This window comes from Neodiprion pinetum, chromosome 3 (assembly GCF_021155775.2).
Source record: "Neodiprion pinetum isolate iyNeoPine1 chromosome 3, iyNeoPine1.2, whole genome shotgun sequence".
Lineage (NCBI taxonomy): Eukaryota > Metazoa > Arthropoda > Insecta > Hymenoptera > Diprionidae > Neodiprion > Neodiprion pinetum.
The window spans coordinates 35842749-35862122 of record NC_060234.1 but is presented as its reverse complement, the minus strand read 5'-3'; the positions used below and the strand labels follow the sequence as shown (position 1 = coordinate 35862122).

Here is a 19374-nt window from a genome sequence, read left to right as displayed (position 1 = left end):
ACGACGCCAGAGGGCCTTGCGGGATGGATCGAGCGTGCCATGACGCAGGCCTGCGACGCAGCCGCGCCGAGAGCTCGCACGGGGAATCGCTCCAGGAAAGCGACATACTGGTGGAGCGAGGAGCTGGCCGATATACGCAGGTCCTGCATAGCGGCGAGGAGGCGCCTCGCTAGGGGAAGACGGACGGCTGATGACCGTCAGGAAAAAGAGGCCGAGTATCGGGCCGCCAAGAGGGTGCTCCGAGACGGCATAAAAGCGGCCAAGGCCAAGGCGTGGAGAGACCTCATCAGCTCCGTGGAAGCGGATCCATGGGGTCTCTCTTACAAATTGGTGCTGGGCAAACTGCGAAGCTCCCAAAGAGGGTTGACGGAGACGCTGGAGGAGAATACCCTCAGGAGCCTCCTTGATGCCCTCTTCCCGAGGGGTGATGGATGCGCTCCGAGGGCCCAGAGCGGCTATCGGTGGGACGAACGGTGGGCGGTCACGGCGGACGAGGTTCGAGCTGCGCTTAAAAAGGCATGCTCGCGCAATGTCGCCCCGGGACCGGATGGCGTTAAGGGAAGTGCGTGGGCGAGAGTTCCGGAGGGAATGATCGCACTACTGTCGAGGAATTTCAGCCTCTGCCTGCGAGAAGGAGTCGTTCCGCTGCCATGGAAGAAGGCTCGACTGGTGCTCATCCCTAAGGGGGGAGCACCCACCGGACCTATCCCCAAAGTAAGGCCGATATGCCTCCTGAACGAGGTGGGTAAAATGTTCGAGAGGATCCTGGTGGCTCGGCTGGGCAAATGGATGGAGGGGAATCCTCGGGCGCGCTTGTCCGAGGACCAGTACGGGTTTCGGGAAGGGCGATCCACGAACGATGCTTTGCTAAGGGTGCGACGATTCGTGGAAAACGCCACGGAGAAGGGGGGCTACGCGGTGGCTGTGTCTCTCGACATCGCCAACGCATTCAATAGTTTGCCATGGCCGTCCATAAGGGACGCACTTAAAGACAAAGCGGCTCCGGAGTATCTTCGACGGGTCCTGGATTCCTACCTGTGGGACAGGCACGTGGAATACACAAACGGAGATGGAGAGCTGAGGAGTCTGGCAGTGACGGCCGGGGTCCCACAGGGCTCGGTTCTCGGCCCCCTGCTATGGAACTTGACTTTCGACGAGGTTCTGCGGGGGGAGGGGGTTGCAGACTGTGTTACTGTCTGCTACGCGGATGACACGCTGGTTTTGAGTTCCGCTGGGGATCCATCCACAGCGGTAGCACTGGCAAATGCGATGGTAGCCAGGGTAGTCCGGCGAATTTCGGGCCTAGGCCTCACGGTGGCGGCGAGCAAGACGGAAGCTGTCCTATTCTGGCGCGTGAAAAGGGGGGAAACACCAAACACCCCAGACGTCAGAGTTGGCGCGGAGAGGGTGCTACTGTCGGGGTCCATGAAGTACCTGGGGGTGCGACTGGATCCCGGCCTGACGTTCAGAGCGCACTTCGCGTCTATGGAGACTAGGCTAGGGGGTGTCACGAGGACACTAGCGAGGCTGATGCCAAACCTGAGGGGGCCATCCGAATCTAGGCGTAGGCTTTATGCGCAAACTCTATTCGCGGTAATAATGTACGGCGCTCCGGTGTGGGGGGATGTGGCGAGGTCCTCAAAGTACATCCAGCGAGTAATTACGAGGTGCCAGAGAAGGATATGCGCAAGAGTAGTTGCGGCATATCGCACGGCCTCCTTCGTGGCCGTTTCGATGCTGGCCAGGACCCCGCCACTATATCTAGCGGCTGATGCGTACAAGCGCACATTCCACAGAGTGCGTGAACTGCGGTCGACCAGGACGTGGTCCCAGAGCATGGTCAAAGCGATTAGAGAGGAGGAACTGCGCGTAGCCCGCGAGCAATGGAGGGTGGACCTCGGAAGTGCGGGGCTCCCCAGCGAGAGGTTGAGGTTAGCTATCCTAGCGAACTGGACGGGATGGTTCGACAGGGCACACGGGAGCATGACTTTTCGTGTGACCCAAGTCCTGACAGGCCACGGGTACTTCGCGGATTTCTTATATAGAATAGGGAAGACGGAGAGGCCGACCTGCTGGTACTGCCGGCTGGAGGAAGACACGGTGAGCCACACGGTGGAGGCGTGCCCCGCGTGGAGAGACGAGAGGAATGCCCTAAAGCGCGCCGTAGGGGAGGATCTGACACCGCCTGGCCTGATCAGGGCTATGGTAGGGTCGAGAGAGGGATGGGTGGCGGTGGCTAGCTTCGCGGAGCGGGTCATGACGGCCAAGGAACAGCGGGAGCGGTTACGACAGCGAACGCGGCGCAGCGTGCACCGCGCGACCCGCTTGAGCGGGAGAAATGGGGGTGGTTCGCGTGTAAGCGTGGGCATGACGTAGGCTCGGACCTACACGGGCAGGGGTCCAAACGGATTTGCGGGACGGGACACCGGTCGACCTCAGCCCGGTCCTTTGGGTCGGGGCCGTGGTTCGGGGGCGGAGGGGAGAGGAGGGGTGCAGGGCAACTTGGAATCTGGTGCCAGGATAGGTGAGACGCTAGGCGATAGGGTGACGTTAGGGTCGTTCCGGCCTTGCCCCCTCTTCTTCTTCTTCTTCTTCTGCCTCTCTCTCTTCGTCCCCCGGCCCGGGGACGGCGGATGTGACGGTCGCGCCGGATCCATCTTCCCCCGGATCCGCAAGGGCAGGGCGCTCATTATCGCGAACATCGAGCACCGAGTGGGGGTCTCCATTCGCTTGACAGCTCCGTTAAGCGGAGCTCTCGTCGTAGCGGCAACAGAAGATGCCCCACCAGCGGGCAGGGTCGTCCTTCGCAAGAGGACACTGAGCATAGGATGTAGCGGGGGGGAGCCGGGAGGCGCAACTCCCGGATAGGCGTTAAAGTAAGGTCCGCGCGTAACCGCGAAGGTGCCGGGGGGATCCCTGAGGTTATGCCTCGCGCGGTTCCGGGGAGTTCCCCCTACTCGTACCAGAGTGGCCGCTGGTTTTTTAGTGGGTGCGAGTCCCACACTACCCTGAAGCTTCTTGCGCGAAGCTCCAGGGTGTGCATAAGGCATTTTTACCAGCGTTATCAAAAAAAAAAAAAAAAAAAAAAAAAGGGGTTAGCCTTACTTTTTTTTGGGCAAAAAACTTTTGGTCTCAAATTCGATTTGGATGACTCTCACTTGACTAATTGGACCCCCAGCAACTCAGAAAACGCAGAAAAAGCAGCGCAGAACCAACAGCAGAGAAATGACAACGGAAAGAGCACCAGTCAAAAAATGTGGAAATCACAGATTCTTGTTTTTGGGCCCTACTTTTGATCCGCTGCTCGCAGCGTATTCGGACTGCGCCCAATCGATTTCTCTCGCAAAATTACGTCGGAGAAGTGCACGAAAGAATTCATTCCAGCACTTTTCAAAATCGCGAAAATTTTTGCCAAAAACACAAAGGGGTTAGCCTTACTTTTTTTTTGGGCAAAAAACTTTTGGTCTCAAATTCGATTTGGATGACTCTCACTTGACTGATTGGACCACCAGCAACTCAGAAAACGCAGAAAGAGCAGCGTAGGACCAACAGCAGGAAAATGACGACGGAAAGAGCACCAGTCAAAAAATGTGGAAATCACAGGTTCTTGTTTTTTGGCTCTAACTTTTGATCCGCTGCTCGCAGCGTTTTCGGACTGCGCCCAATCGAATTCTCTCGCAAAATTACGTCGGAAAGGTGCACGAAAGAATTCATTCCAGCACTTTTCAAAATCGCGAAAATTTTTGCCAAAAACACAAAGGGGTTAGCCTTACTTTTTTTTTGGGCAAAAAACTTTTGGTCTCAAATTCGATTTGGATGACTCTCACTTGACTGATTGGACCACCAGCAACTCAGAAAACGCAGAAAGAGCAGCGTAGGACCAACAGCAGGAAAATGACGACGGAAAGAGCACCAGTCAAAAAATGTGGAAATCACAGGTTCTTGTTTTTTGGCTCTAACTTTTGATCCGCTGCTCGCAGCGTTTTCGGACTGCGCCCAATCGAATTCTCTCGCAAAATTACGTCGGAAAGGTGCACGAAAGAATTCATTCCAGCACTTTTCAAAATCGCGAAAATTTTTGCCAAAAACACAAAGGGGTTAACCTTACTTTTTTTTTGGGCAAAAAACTTTTGGTCTCAAATTCGATTTGGATGACTCTCACTTGACTAATTGGACCCCCAGCAACTCAGAAAACGCAGAAAAAGCAGCGTAGGACCAACAGCAGAGAAATGACGGCGGAGAGAGCACCATTTAAAAAATGTGGAAATCACAGGTTCTTGTTTTTTGGCTCTAACTTTTGATCGGTTGCTCGCAGCGTATTCGCACTGCGCCCAATCGATTTCTCTTGCAAAATTACGTCGAGAAAGTACACGAAAGAATTTATTTCAGCAGTTTTCAAAATCGCGAAAATTTTCGCCAGAAACACAAAGGGGTTAGCCTTACTTTTTTTTTGGGCAAAAAACTTTTGGTCTCAAATTCGATTTGGATGACTCTCACTTGACTGATTGGACCCCCAGCAACTCAGAAAACGCAGAAAAAGCAGCGCAGGACCAACAGCAGAGAAATGACGGCGGAGAGAGCACCATTTAAAAAATGTGGAAATCACAGGTTCTTGTTTTTTGGCTCTAACTTTTGATCGGTTGCTCGCAGCGTATTCGCACTGCGCCCAATCGATTTCTCTTGCAAATTTACGTCGAGAAAGTACACGAAAGAATTTATTTCAGCAGTTTTCAAAATCGCGAAAATTTTCGCCAGAAACACAAAGGGGTTAGCCTTACTTTTTTTTTGGGCAAAAAACTTTTGGTCTCAAATTCGATTTGGATGACTCTCACTTGACTGATTGGACCACCAGCAACTCAGAAAACGCAGAAAGAGCAGCGTAGGACCAACAGCAGGAAAATGACGACGGAAAGAGCACCAGTCAAAAAATGTGGAAATCACAGGTTCTTGTTTTTTGGCTCTAACTTTTGATCCGCTGCTCGCAGCGTTTTCGGACTGCGCCCAATCGATTTCTCTTGCAAAATTACGTCGGAAAAGTGCACGAAAGAATTCATTCCAGCACTTTTCAAAATCGCGAACATTTTTGCCAAAAACACAAAGGGGTTAGCCTTACTTTTTTTTGGGCAAAAAACTTTTGGTCTCAAATTCGATTTGGATGACTCTCACTTGACTGATTGGACCACCAGCAACTCAGAAAACGCAGAAAGAGCAGCGTAGGACGAACAGCAGGAAAATGACGACGGAAAGAGCACCAGTCAAAAAATGTGGAAATCACAGGTTCTTGTTTTTTGGCTCTAACTTTTGATCCGCTGCTCGCAGCGTTTTCGGACTGCGCCCAAGCGAATTCTCTTGCAAAATTACGTCGGAAGAGTGCACGAAAGAATTCATTCCAGCACTTTTCAAAATCGCGAAAATTTTTGCCAAAAACACAAAGGGGTTAGCCTTACTTTTTTTTTGGGCAAAAAACTTTTGGTCTCAAATTCGATTTGGATGACTCTCACTTGACTAATTGGACCCCCAGCAACTCAGAAAACGCAGAAAAAGCAGCGTAGGACCAACAGCAGAGAAATGACGGCGGAGAGAGCACCATTTAAAAAATGTGGAAATTACTGGTTCTTGTTTTTTGGCTCTAACTTTTGATCCGCTGCTCGCAGCGTTTTCGGACTGCGCCCAAGCGAATTCTCTCGCAAAATTACGTCGGAAAAGTGCACGAAAGAATTCATTCCAGCACTTTTCAAAATCGCGAAAATTTTTGCCAAAAACACAAAGGGGTTAGCCTTACTTTTTTTTGGGCAAAAAACTTTTGGTCTCAAATTCGATTTGGATGACTCTCACTTGACTGATTGGACCACCAGCAACTCAGAAAACGCAGAAAGAGCAGCGTAGGACTAACAGCAGAGAAATGACGGCGGAGAGAGCACCATTTAAAAAATGTGGAAATCACAGGTTCTTGTTTTTTGGCTCTAACTTTTGACCTGCTGCTCACAGCGTATTCGGACTGCGCCCAATCAATTTCTCTCGCAAAATTACGTCGGAAAAGTGCACGAAAGAATTTATTCCAGCACTTTTCAAAATCGCGAAAATTTTTGCCAAAAATGCAAAGGGGTTAGCTTTACTTTTTCTCCATTTTTGGAGCCGAAAATTTGCCGAAATTTTGAACGGATAGAAAAAAACTGACGAGGTCTACCTTCCTTTATTTCGAACGGATAATTTTTCGTCATAGAATCAATTCGAACGACCCCTTTCCAGACTTATTGGAACTCTATTATTACAAAAAGGTATTTGGAGCGTCGTGGGACCAATATATGAAAAGATGCGGAAAAATTACAGAGAAATTCCAGTAGGTGTTATTCAATTTATTCAATGTTACGTATAATAGTAATACAAGATTACACATCTCGAATCCTGCAGAGGTGCATTGTAGCTTCTAGCATTGTAGGTACTCAGACTGGAACCCAAACTGCGCTTACAAACAACATCAATAACTATTTCATACAACATTGTTCATATTCTGCTGAATGCAATATATATTGCAGTATCTATTCCATATAGAAATAACATACTAATTATATCAATGAGAATATTATTATAATAATTATTGGTATAAAATCATTAGTATAATGTACTAGTATAACATAATAAATTTATAGTAGTTGGAAACTTGGTAAAGTAGTATACACTGACACCTGAACACTTGTATTACGTTGAATAAACTGGAACTTGAACTTTGTCCCTACGAGTTCGTGATTTTTCTTTCCCACCCCGTTAAAAATCCAGTGCAAATTTGATGTTTTTCAGCCGTAAGTTTTGATTCGTTGCAAAATTATGTTGATACTGGGTGTGAATAAATCGATATCAGCATGTCCAGCCAAATCAATTTTATACAACATTGTTCATATTCTGCTGAACGCAATATATATTGCAGTATCTATTCCATATAGAAATATTATACTAATTATATCAATGAGAATATTATTATAATAATTATTGGTATAAAATCATTAGTATAATGTACTAGTACAACATAATAAATTTATAGTAGTTGGAAACTTGGTAAAGTAGTATACACTGACACCTGAACACTTGTACTACGTTGAATAAACTGGAACTTGAACTTTGTCCCTACGAGTTTTTCAACCACCTCCACAACCACCGATAACCACCTCGGATTATACCTTGATGCATAATCCTTCTATGCATACGAAAATTCAAAATCGAGAGAGCAAATGAAAAGTTGTTGCAATAATTATGAATATCAATGTTATGGAATACATCAAGCGGTCGTCGAATAGAATCCTATTTCGAAACGAATAATTCTTCTGTTTTCATATTATTCCTGAAGATTGTAGATAATCTAGTTTGTCTCTTGGAAAATTATAAAATTTATTGTATGAGTCAGGTATTAATCGTAAATGGATCATATATATTAATATCGTACATTATTTATAATCTATGTATACATTCTTCTCTCGGGTACTTATGCTTTAATTAAATCACTGTTTTGCTACGAATTTTGGAAGAAATTAATTCTCTTATTAATTTCTTGTATCGCCGACAAGTCTGTAACTAGACATAGGCTAAGTACTGGCGTGGGCTTACCATTGCGATAACTGTTACTCGGAAGGTGAATGCAGCCAGCCTCATGTCGAAATCGGTAACTCTCTCATGTTCTGCAATAAGTTCTTAACTCTACAGTTCGAACAACTCAAGGGGCGCAAGCGCACGTCGATTTTCGATTGTCACACCAAAGCCCATTAGAGCAACTGTATATTCTTCAGTCAACGGTACGGCTTTCAAATAATAGTTTTGAAACCCAATCCGTTGCACGCGCTATTATCATGGTCGTGTGTACTAAAAAAAGCTAGCAGAAATATTGTGAGTCAAGCAAACTTTGGGAATGTTTAGTTGTCTCTCCAATCCAATGTCAAAAGCATTCTGTCACCCAATCAGAGACACCTGTCATACAAACGTTCTCAAAATGTAAATAAACAGAATGTCTGAAGTAATAAAGTCGGTTAACATATTTCAAATTTGCATCGGTCGTGACAAAATACTGAACGAGTCAACCAGACTTTTCTGTGTAGCAAACTTTTTCTCATAAGTCTCCTGATTTAAAGCTCAAGGTAATTCATACCAAATACTTTTTAAACTACATGCCATACTATTGTATAAACTGGGGTTACGATTAATCACACAAACTCACACTGGAAACCACAATTCATGCTTAGGTACACATCAACTCATAATTAAATATTTATTCCTATAGCACAATAAGATCTTCGTAATTAGTGATATCTTTACAATGAATTATGATGTTCAAATTATCGCATTAGAAGTTAGAAGTTAAAAAAATTTAAACTATCACCTTAGAAAAATAAACCACACTATCTTTATTTTGAAGCTTTTGCATCTTTCGGTTATTTGAAGCGTCACTATTTTTTAGTAACAATTCCTGGAAAATTGGATCCATTCGTTTTAAGAACAAACTATCGACAAGCCGCAAAAATGACGAGGCGTAAGAACCACCGTCGAGCTCGCCAAAAGCAAATTCTCCAAGATTCTTGTCTTACACTGGATAAATCAAATGAAAATATTGAAATTGACTATCTTGACCAAAGTTTGGGAGTAGATCATGATACACCAGATCCAAATCTAAGGACTCCTGAAGCGGTGATGTGTAATTCCCAAAATTCGACTGACCCGTTGCATTTTAAGGATCTGAGTCCAAAGTTAATTGGAAAAATTTCAAGATCCAAATTTGACCTTGAAATACCAGATTGTGACACCAGACAAATATTGAACATGGAATCCATCACAAAGCTCGACATAAGCTTCGAAAATGTGATATCAGAGACGCAACGTTGTGACGATACTTCCTCCATGTTGAAGGATATTCAAGTTGAACATAGTCATACCAATCTCGATAATTATCTAATGAATAAAACTGTATCTCTTGACTCTGCTGTGATAATCGAATTAGAAGCCGAAGGCGCAGCAAGGTCTGAAACGCATGACAACATTGTCAATAATACGCAAAAAAATAGCATAACTCTTACGGCTTTTGATCAGCCTAAAAATAACGAATTTAACGAGACTAATGACCGCTTTAATTTCAATGATCTGAACAAACAAAGTAATTCTGATACATGTATCTTGGAAAAAAATAGCCCTTTGAGTTCAAAGAGCTGCCAAACGAATTCTTCAGTGAATAGATGTTTTAGATTTGAATGTAACCAAGGGGGGGAATATTCAGAAGCTGATAAAATGTTGCTGAAAGTAGATGAGAATTGGTACAGAAAGAAACAAATATTTCCAAGCTTGGAACAATTAGACATTCTGCACACACAATCTGAACCTGGACCGTTGCCAACTAATTATATAAATGACAAAGCTAGTAACACAAACTTGTGTGACCAATTTAATTCACAGTCAACATATTATGACAATGGAGATACTTACTGCTGGTCAAATGCGGATGGAGATGACGCAATCAATTATTCGAGAAGTAGCTCACCGCCAGCCAAAAGGAGTCGAACAGCATTGCATTTTGAAAGTGAGAACAAGCCAAAAACATCTATAGCTCACCCCCCAAATTTAAAATTTCAAAGTAAACCGATTGCTACGGAGCAGGATGACAGTGAATATACTATAGCTCTGAAAAAATACTGCAGCAGTTCCTCGTGCTCACCAGCATCTGTTGACTTGCCAACAGTATCAGATTTGAATGCAAAAGTGTCTGCGTCAGAGGTAAAATATAATTATTCCTGTTTCAGTGTTGAACTGAATTTTAGCTGTATTAATTTTGACACTGTTTGGGAGCTCTAAGGCTCTCCAGGGCATCCAAAGTTAAAATTTTGATCATCATAACGGTGGTACGACGAGAAAGTGCTCTCATAATCTGCCGACCGACAAAATGAATTAGCTATTTAATTTTTGAACCTTTCTCATAGATAGAATCCCAGGAGCTCCATTATGCCAAACCACATCCAGACTGTACGTACTGCCTTCGAATAGCACAACCTCCGGCAGTGCAAATAAGAGCTGTAATAGTACCTTTGACCAAAATTACAGAGTTTTGTATATGGATTACAAAAAAATTTGTTGAATTACTTAGAAAGGTAAGCATAATATATGTAAGCTATGTTACATACGACTTTAAGTCTTCTAAGATGGTAACTTAGCTGCTTCTTTCCTGAAGGGATGGGTATGGCTCCAAAGTATAGCTGCAACCAATGTACGAAAACCTGAAAGAAATGACTCGGATGAAATAGTCGACAAGTTGACTCAATTAGTCACGACGATAAGATGTGAACACGAACAATCAATATCAATGTTAAGTGAAAAAGTAACGCAACTTACAGCAGAGCTGAATCAGGTATTTTCATTTCATTGAAAAATTGACAACTTCACTTCGCCAACATTACATACTAATTATAAATTTAAATTTTATCTAGAAGAAATGCTTATCACTACATTGAAACTTGACACTCTAAATAAATAAATGTTGTTATAGGTTCGAATGCAAAGTGAAGTGGCATTCTCAGTCTTGACCACAGAAGTTACTGGCATGCGCGAAACCAATATTAATCTTGTGCAAAACAACACGATTTTATCAGATCAATTGAAGTCAATAAACAGTACGTTGGAGTGTACACATGTGAAATCATCCTTACCACCACCGCCACCTCCGCCACCTCCACCACCTCCACCACCACCATTACAGCCAATAATACCCACGACACCAAAGAGTAGCAGGAGACTCAAAACACCCACTAGAAAGTGTTCTACTCCATTACATCAGAGCAGACCAGCTATTACAGTAGAAGATTTGTTGAAAGTTACTTTGAAAAAGGCAGCACCATCAGCCAAGGTAAGGTCTTAAATTGTGGGGCTATAAAAATGATATTTTTCGACAAGGCATAAAATTTATTTATTCTATACTCAGAATATCGCGAATGGTCAATGTATTTTCGTAAGTAATTTCGATTTCTGTATTTTGGTCCAATCTTTACAGCTGACTCTAATCAAGATATTTCCAAAGAAGTCATCAATCATCAATTAGATTTACCAATGAAACATGCTATATAATACAAAACCTTCCATCGAATTGAAAAAAATCATGAACGTTCACTTCCAGGAAAACAAATTGCACAAACCTGTACACCCTCGTGGTCCAGCAGTCTCGCTGGACATGCTACGTAGTGTGAAACTAAGATCGGCAAGACGTAGATCAATTGACCGGAGTTCAAAATCACCAAGAAGTACATCACTGTCAACGAGAGCACGTTCTCTCACACCTATCAGTTTGTCTCCGATTATGGCAGGGATAGAAAGTCCATTGGGTAGAATCCTTCGACAGGTGGACATTAATAAACGAGGACCAAAGCGGGCTTTATCCAATTCAATGTACAGTGATGTGGAATTGTCCAAGAACAGTCCCCGCAATCTCAGCATAGTAAAACACAGTAAGTCTGACTCATTGATGATATAATGCCATACAATTTTTTGATCATATTAGGACTGTGAACATATGAAATTAGTAGACTAAAATATAAATGCTCAAGTGAATCACACTTGAGAGACCAGTGACCTGGTCTAGTTTACCAGAATTAAGAGTACAGCAAATTTTACTGAAAGATATTGTGAGAAGATTATTATACATGTATAAAGAAAAAAAATAATTCAAAATTTTTTTGGATGAACAAATAACGAATTTTACGAAACATAAGTAAGCAAATATGATTTATATGAGATGTTCGAAAACATTTTTCAGATATTAACTCATGTATAAAATTAGAAGATTAGAATTAGCGACCTGGTCTGGTTTACCAGTACTAAGTGTACAGAAAATTTTTTATTTCATGACAACGGCTCATGCCAAGTTTGTTACTGAAAAATATTGTGAGAAGATATTTATAAAGAAAAAATTATTTATGTGTAATCAAGATACTAGCAAGATAATTCGAAAATTTTTCGGAAGAACAAATAACGAATTTGACGAAACTTAAGTAAAGTAATAAATAATGATCGAAACGTGGTGTTAGAGAAAAAATGGAGACATTAACCCATGTATAAAATTAGAAGTTATTCTGTAATTTACTTAACTTGTGAAGTATATGTACTTATTTGAATTCCGTGGAAGATATTTAATTGTATTAGATATCAAATTTTATATATATTTATATTAAACTGAAATAAGTTACCTCCTTTCGTTTTATAAACAAGAAAGGGCGTTTCTTCTTTTTGTGTCAATCAGAATCAACAATGCAGAATCACTTATATTATACAAGTAGACTGTTGAGTTTTAGAAAATTTAAATAATCTGTGATAATGATACCACTGAAACCCGAGACACATTCGTTTAGTATCAGATGTGAATTTGTATGTCCTTTTATCATGTAATTGCAGATAAACATCCTCGAATAAATGATGTGATAATAGCACGAATGATATTTCAGTCATGTTGATTATATCAAAATATAATGTGACAGTTATAAATACTTCAACTTCAGATCATGTCTACTTTTAATATTTCGATACACAATACAATGAGTGAGTTGGATAAAAACAAGAGGGAAAAATATCTCCATATTATATTAGGTGAATCAAAATTCCAGACACCTAAACTTACTTCATCACCTTGGAATTTCTGCGTTTGAACATCTTGAAATTAGCAAAATACATAACAACGGACGATAGTAATGAAAAACAAAAAGATAATGAGCATTTAATTACTACTAGTTTGATTCAATTCCAACTTAATTCTCTGTCACCTACACATATACAGTTATAGATATGTCCATGATCTAAATTGAATTTGGTTAATATGATTGGGCTGTTACTGATACATCATAAAAGTACCTGTATATGACACAAACACCTTTGATTTCAGCAGAGATAGCAAATAGTTTCAATTAAGATTAAATCATTAGTTGCGAACCTCAGTACTTCGCAAGTCTACAGTATTGAATTAATTCCATCGAAATTCAATGAACAAGCCACAAAATAGACAGTAATAATGACTTTATTTTCAGTTTTCATGTGTGGCTTTACAGGAAAAGTCGTAATTGGTGTATTGTATTAATTTCCTAATACAGAGTGAACGCATGCGAATTCCAAAATATGATTTACTGGTTCTAAGTGTTTATCGAATTGCGTGTGTGTGTTGCCTACATTGTCAGCATTGGCATTTGTCTTATTTTCACGTTATTTTTTTAAATGTCTTGTTTTTAGATTCAATAATTAAATACCCCGTGGTATTTTCATAATTTTACAGTATATAACGTTTCACTATTGCAAAAGTTAATCTTAATTACTTCAATCGGCTCCTTGTACAATTAAAATTATTATTAATATACTTACTTATGGTATTATCAATATTATTTAATGTTATTCTTTGTAATATATTTATAATATAATTAAGAATTAATATTACTGCTATAATACTTAAATGTAGGGGCACGCCACACACCAATTTCCACAAATTGTTTCTCTTTCAATTTTATTTTATTGTTTCTTTTAAGCATGCCCGGTGTCCGTCTTGCAAGCGTACGCTCAATTCAAACTCTTACAGATTTTACGTAAGTAAAAGTATATGAGGAACAAGAGATATTGTGGTACTCTCCATGACATTTTATGATCAACGAATGCAATACAATGAAAAGTTCACCATCAGATGTTTCATGCAGGATTACCAGACATCAGCTTCTTCACAGAAATACCTGATATTTACGTAAAATCTCCAGAAAAAGTATTAAGCTACGTGGATAAGACGAAGAGAAAGAACAAAAAAAAAAGGGATGCGAATAAAAAGAGAGCTATTAGTTTCTCAATTTACGAATTGATTTTGAAGATTCACAAATTGATAAGTTTGATTATTAATTTACGTTGATGTACATGAATATAGGTGATGATGGATAAAATAATTTATTTCAATGCGCCACATAGATACACGTAATGTTATGATTATAAAAAAAAAGAAGGAAAAATGAAAAATTTTGCATTAGTAGCAAAGTGTTCGTATTTTTAATGTCTCAGCACGTATCAATAGCATAAGAATGTTTGTAAAAAAAAAAATGGTAATAACAATTTTTTTTCTTACACGGAGTAAATGTTAATGTTTATGTTTTTTTCTAACCTCTTCTCATGATCCACGTTAATGATAGTTCAACTACATTTTTTTAAAAGATTACATAATTATTGATTATCAATTAGGGTCTCGGCGCATTGGCATTCAAGAATTTGGATCCAAGCGTACGCAATGTAGAAAACTACATATAGCAAATTGGTCCCCAGGACAACAGTGTAAGCTACACTCAGCCAGGAACTAATATTGCAACAGGCAGCGGATTTTCACTTTGTTAAATGCTTGTAATCTCACTAATACGCAGGATGCGTCTCTTATACTTTTTCTGCGTGCTCCATAACTCAACAACATGTGATTGGATGATTTTGGAGTGAACGCATGTGTGTTTTACCACACGTACGACCACATGATAGCTAAAGAGCTTCCCTCCCCACCCTGAACTCCCACCCGCTGTATGTTTTTTTTGTTTTTTTTTTGTTTTTTTTTTTTTGCTTAAGAATTATTAACAGTTTTTTTCTTTCTTTCATTTGTATGCGCGAATGACACTCACTGCAACTTAAGTTACGACACGTCCTGGTCTTCCACATCATGCAGCTGCTCTTTCTGGTCGCCTTCGCCTATTACAAAAAGTAGCTCAATTTTATCTTTGAAAACTTAAGTAGTAATACAAGAAAATACAAATTTTTTATCAATGATAATTTTACCTAAAAACTACAGAGAAAATTATCCTATTGAAAATCTCATAATTTGATTGTTCGATTCAATTAACAGGTGTTCTTGGTTTAAATTGACCTTGATCAGCAAGGAGATATTTCTAACCTGATGATGGTATAAGGAGGGGGAGTTGGACAGTGTTCTTAAGGATGGGAATCACTTGTAATGGGTATAGCACCATCTCCTTGAACAGTTGGCTGCTCTACTTCAGATTCTAGATATGAAATTGAAAATGCCCCACCTAAGACTAATTCTTTTTATATTTTTCACGAATTTTCAAGATTTAGAATATCATTTCATAAACCCTTATTGAGTCAATAGAACAATAACTATGACTTACCGTCCGCCTGCATATCCGAGGTCCATAAGGTGAGGTTGTCCCTGAGGAGTTGCATAATGAGAGTTGAGTCCTTGTAGCTCTCTTCTGAAAGGGTGTCCAGTTCAGCAATAGCATCGTCAAAGGCAGCCTTTGCAAGGCGACACGCTCTATCGGGACTGTTCAAAATCTCATAGTAAAACACGGAAAAGTTAAGAGCCAATCCAAGGCGAATAGGATGAGTAGGTGGTAATTCTGTCATTGCGATGTCGCTCGCCGCCTTGTATGCAACCAGTGAGTTCTCGGCCGCCTCCTTCCTGTCGTTACCAATTGCAAATTCTGCAAGGTAACGGTGGTAATCACCCTTCCTGTAACCGAATCAATGTTTCTCAGTAAAAATGTCATATGGAAAATGAGATAATGATAAAACAGAATAAATTTACAGTCCTTACATTTTGTAATAGAAGACTTTAGACTCGCCGGTTGACGCGCAGGGGATAAGATGTTTGTCCAAGACACCGAGTATGTCGGCACAAATGTCTCTGAGTTCTTTTTCAACTTGCGAACGATATTGGCGAATCATCTCCAATTTTTCCTCAGCCCCTTTGTTCTCTTCTTTTTGCTCGATACTAGAGATTATCCGCCATGAGGCTCTTCTCGCACCAATCACATTTTTGTACGCGACGGACAACAAGTTCCTCTCTTCGACGGTAAGCTCCACATTGAGGGATGCTACCTTTTTCATCGCCTCGACCATCTCTGCAATACAAATATTATGACTAAAGTTCAAACGTTTATCAAATTTATGACACATGATACAATTAACTAACATTGGATTACAAATGCCAGGATGCAGTTTTGCTTTACGGAACATCTTTCTCAAGACAAGAGCAATAATTTTTTCACACACTTCTGTTTTTAGCTGATGAAAGATGTGTAAAAACGAAAATGAAGACTTGATGAAGAGGACAAACAAAGTTTATTTATCTCGTGTTTTCTTATTTTTATCTAAGTCAAGAACTTATTAGGTGTCACTAAGGGGTCAAAAATAGTAAGTTAATTCGTAGCTATTACTGTCAAAATTAGAATTTTTTCAGAGCTAACGAATAAAAAAAAACACTTACAAAGTTACATGCATATAAATAAAATTCTGAGGTATTTCTGATTCATAAATCATTCATAGATTTCAGAGTACCATGTCAGTGATTCCGTGATTTTCGGAAATACTGGGAGTTTCTGAGGTAATTGTCAAATTTTATGATCCAGAGTTTGCAATCTACACCATTTTATTCACTATTTCATTATTTACGTAGAATCACTGTGATATAATTTTCGAAATCCAGTTGCTCCAGCTGGCATTTCATTAAATAACATATAAACCAGAGGTCCAGTACTTGGTTTGTAAATCATGTATTGAATAATTCGAATTTCTTGATAAAAACTTCTCTACTTTATGTAAAAGAATTGCAAGAAAAAATTAGCAAAAGGAAATAAAGCATTGTTTCACCTTTCTTAACAAGAAAATTCCTGCAACAATTCGAAATGCCTATAATACAACAGCAAAATTCGTCTCAATGTCCTTTAAAATTATTCTGTTAAAAAGATCAAAATCAAGATCCGTTTTCTCAAAATTGTTAGGTCATTGGAGATGACACGTACAAATATGCGTATAAAGCATATTTTACTGGGAAATTTAAAGTGTCATATAAGATTTTTAAAAGTTATCCTTAAAAGTAAAGACGAAAGTGGAAAATTAGACATCTTAAAATCTAATATGTGTTGACATCTTAAACGAAGAATAATGAAACTTGACACTATAGCAATGTAACAACTACCATTAATGTAAAAGTTTTACAGCTGTTTCTTAAAGCCAAATAACGGAACAGAATAGCAACCCTTTGCCTTTAAATGAAGTTTAAAGTCTCTTGCAGCGAATGAGAAACGGTAGCAAATGGACCTGCAGATAAGTCCTTGAGAGTTCTCCAACCAAAGTAGCAATTTGAAAAATGGAAATATTATCGTTATGCAACAAGAACTTAACGAGGATTAAAAAAGGGTGAAACTCCTTCAAGCAATCATTACGATAAATCAATATTAAAATTGTGTAAGCTAATCAGCTGTAATTAAATGCACATATAAAACAATCAAAACGAATAATTCTCTAAAATGCATAAAATACATGATTGATGTAGCATAGTAATTCCTTTTATTCAATGAATTGATAAGACCAGAGAGTTAACACGAATAAAGTACATGGGCTAGAGAGTGTACAGGGACACAGGATAGCAGGCACAGATCAATACTTTCCTTCAGCTACGACCTCCCTTGCTTCACTCATCCCCTTGCCTGGTTCTCCCTCTGCCTGCTTGCTCTTACTACCCTCAAAATTAACCCCTCCACTGATACCCTTTTTGACTGAGATCTTCTTGATAAATATTTTATCTATTCAAATATTTGCCTAGTCATTAACAGGTTCATGCTGTGATTGGCATCCAATCAAGATTAGATTAATAATTTTACCTAAAAATAATGTACTTATATATTTTTTCCAAAATCACAGCACGTATATTTGTGAAGAAGATTAGTGATATCATGAAATATCGTTTGGATCTGAATGAAGATCTAAGTGATTTGCCATCACAGATAAACTGTTGCAACATTTTAATGGGTTTTAGCTCCGTAGTAGGGCGGATTTTCAATTATCTCTTCTGTTCGTTCACGTAGCTCTTAACAGATAATATACAGCTCATGAGGTAATGCATGTTCCTGTCAAACAGTGAGTACCAGCCTACTACATAGCATGTATTTGCCGAAGTAATCAAAGAAGACGACATTGCGTATACGCAATTGTTCTCAATGGTAAAAGAAATCGGGAAAAGTTGATGGTAGTGTTTTTTTCGTCGTTCCTTTTCAAGAATTCGTAAAACGGGACTTGTTCTTATTGTACTGTTACTTAAAACGCAATGCTGTAAATTGAAACAGCGATATCGCGTGTAAACGACTGCGCGAAGATGTAGAGCGTAATTTTTGAAGGCACCACAGACGGGAGGGGGGAAAAGTCCCCAAGCGAATAGCCATACTTTACTTTGGACGGGAATAAAGAAATGATGGAACTCTATAGGACGAGACGCGACATGGGGACAAGGTTGAAAAAAAGAACCAATGAAGAAGAAGATAATCCCGATAAGTTTGAGGGATTTTATGCCTAGACACGAGTTGATAGATACGTGCGGTTAAAAGCTTTGCCTTCCCATGTCTATGCGTCACTCGAAATGCGGTTATCGCACGTTCGATTACACGCCTAGCAACGTTGTCCCGAGTCACTCGGCATGGATTATGATTAACGAGGCATAACCACGACGAACTCTAGAATTATTCATTGCTGTAATTAAAGTGCCGATCAAGAGTAGAGAAACGCGTAGGAAGCAAAAGGGAGGGTCACCTCGAGGGACCGGCATTGCGCGCGGTAGGCGAATTTGTCAGTTCTGACGTTTGAAGTTAGATTTTGACAGTTCTTTGGAAATAAGTGGCAAAAAAAAGTGTGCAAATACATGAGAGGACGCCCATCGTCTGTCAAGTATAACAACCGGAAAAATTGACCACGGAATAATTAGCTGTGGAAAGGTTTTTTCGTGAGGTCATCGACGAATTTCACCGAATTTCTGTTGGAAGCCGAAAGATTTCGTTAAAAATAACGACTCACCGTCATAGCGTTCTGCCTGCTCGGCCAGTTTTGCCTTGTAGACATTGTCCTCCCGCTCCGACATCCTGGATGCTAGCGGATTTCACGGGGTCGCTGAAAGGATTCGAGAATTCGCACTAGATACGTATCACCGAAAAACGGACACCTCCTCGGACGGCTGCTTACAAGCTCACTGACCAAGATGGCGGCGCCCGCCAACAATCGAAAGCAGTCCCATTGGCGTAGGTTCGAAGACTCATTGTGATTCGGCCGTGGAATGTATTACTACGCGTGACGTCACGTTAGTGCCGTATGACGATGAGTAGGTCCGCTTTCCAGGTAAATCCGCCGCTTTAAAATAACTTCAATCCCCCATCCACGATAAAGATTAGTGAATTTTTCTGCAATGATACGCACCGGTTTAATACGAATGCGAATTTAACACTTGTAATTAGTAATATTATTACGAACTGTCCGTCAGAAAGCGAATGCTGATTTTCACAAATAGCCAACAGAGTGATTTGAAATGTTAAAGCCCGGCGGGCTGTAAGGAAGTTTAAAAATACACATGAAAAA

The 19374-nt window shown here is 40.5% G+C and overlaps 2 protein-coding genes and 1 long non-coding RNA gene across 4 annotated transcripts; 1 reads left to right on the top strand and 2 right to left on the bottom strand.

The window, feature by feature from the left end:
- Positions 1-8102: 8102 nt before the first annotated feature.
- Positions 8103-9594, bottom strand: LOC124214620 (uncharacterized). Its single transcript, XR_006882164.2, has 2 exons — positions 9460-9594; positions 8103-9001 (listed from the first exon to the last, which is right to left on the bottom strand). It is a non-coding gene; the product is annotated as an uncharacterized lncRNA (long non-coding RNA).
- Positions 8506-13738, top strand: LOC124214612 (uncharacterized). The gene is made up of 5 exons (XM_046617045.1): positions 8506-9747; positions 9951-10118; positions 10199-10375; positions 10514-10870; positions 11138-13738. Exons 1-5 carry the CDS (start codon positions 8506-8508, stop codon positions 11489-11491), a joined length of 2298 nt encoding a protein of 765 aa, XP_046473001.1. The 3' UTR covers positions 11492-13738.
- Positions 13007-19011, bottom strand: 14-3-3epsilon (tyrosine 3-monooxygenase/tryptophan 5-monooxygenase activation protein epsilon). 2 transcript variants are annotated; one of them, XM_046617075.2, is made up of 5 exons: positions 18820-19011; positions 15569-15875; positions 15141-15484; positions 14906-15014; positions 13007-14703 (listed from the first exon to the last, which is right to left on the bottom strand). In XM_046617075.2, the coding sequence occupies exons 1-4, from the start codon at positions 18881-18883 to the stop codon at positions 14944-14946; spliced, it is 786 nt and encodes a 261-aa protein (XP_046473031.1). In that variant the 5' UTR covers positions 18884-19011; the 3' UTR covers positions 13007-14703; positions 14906-14943. The 2 variants fall into 2 exon arrangements, with proteins under 2 accessions (XP_046473031.1, XP_046473032.1); XM_046617076.2 differs by lacking the exon at positions 14906-15014 and having other exon boundaries at positions 18820-19008.
- Between the last annotated feature and the right edge of the window lie 363 nt (positions 19012-19374).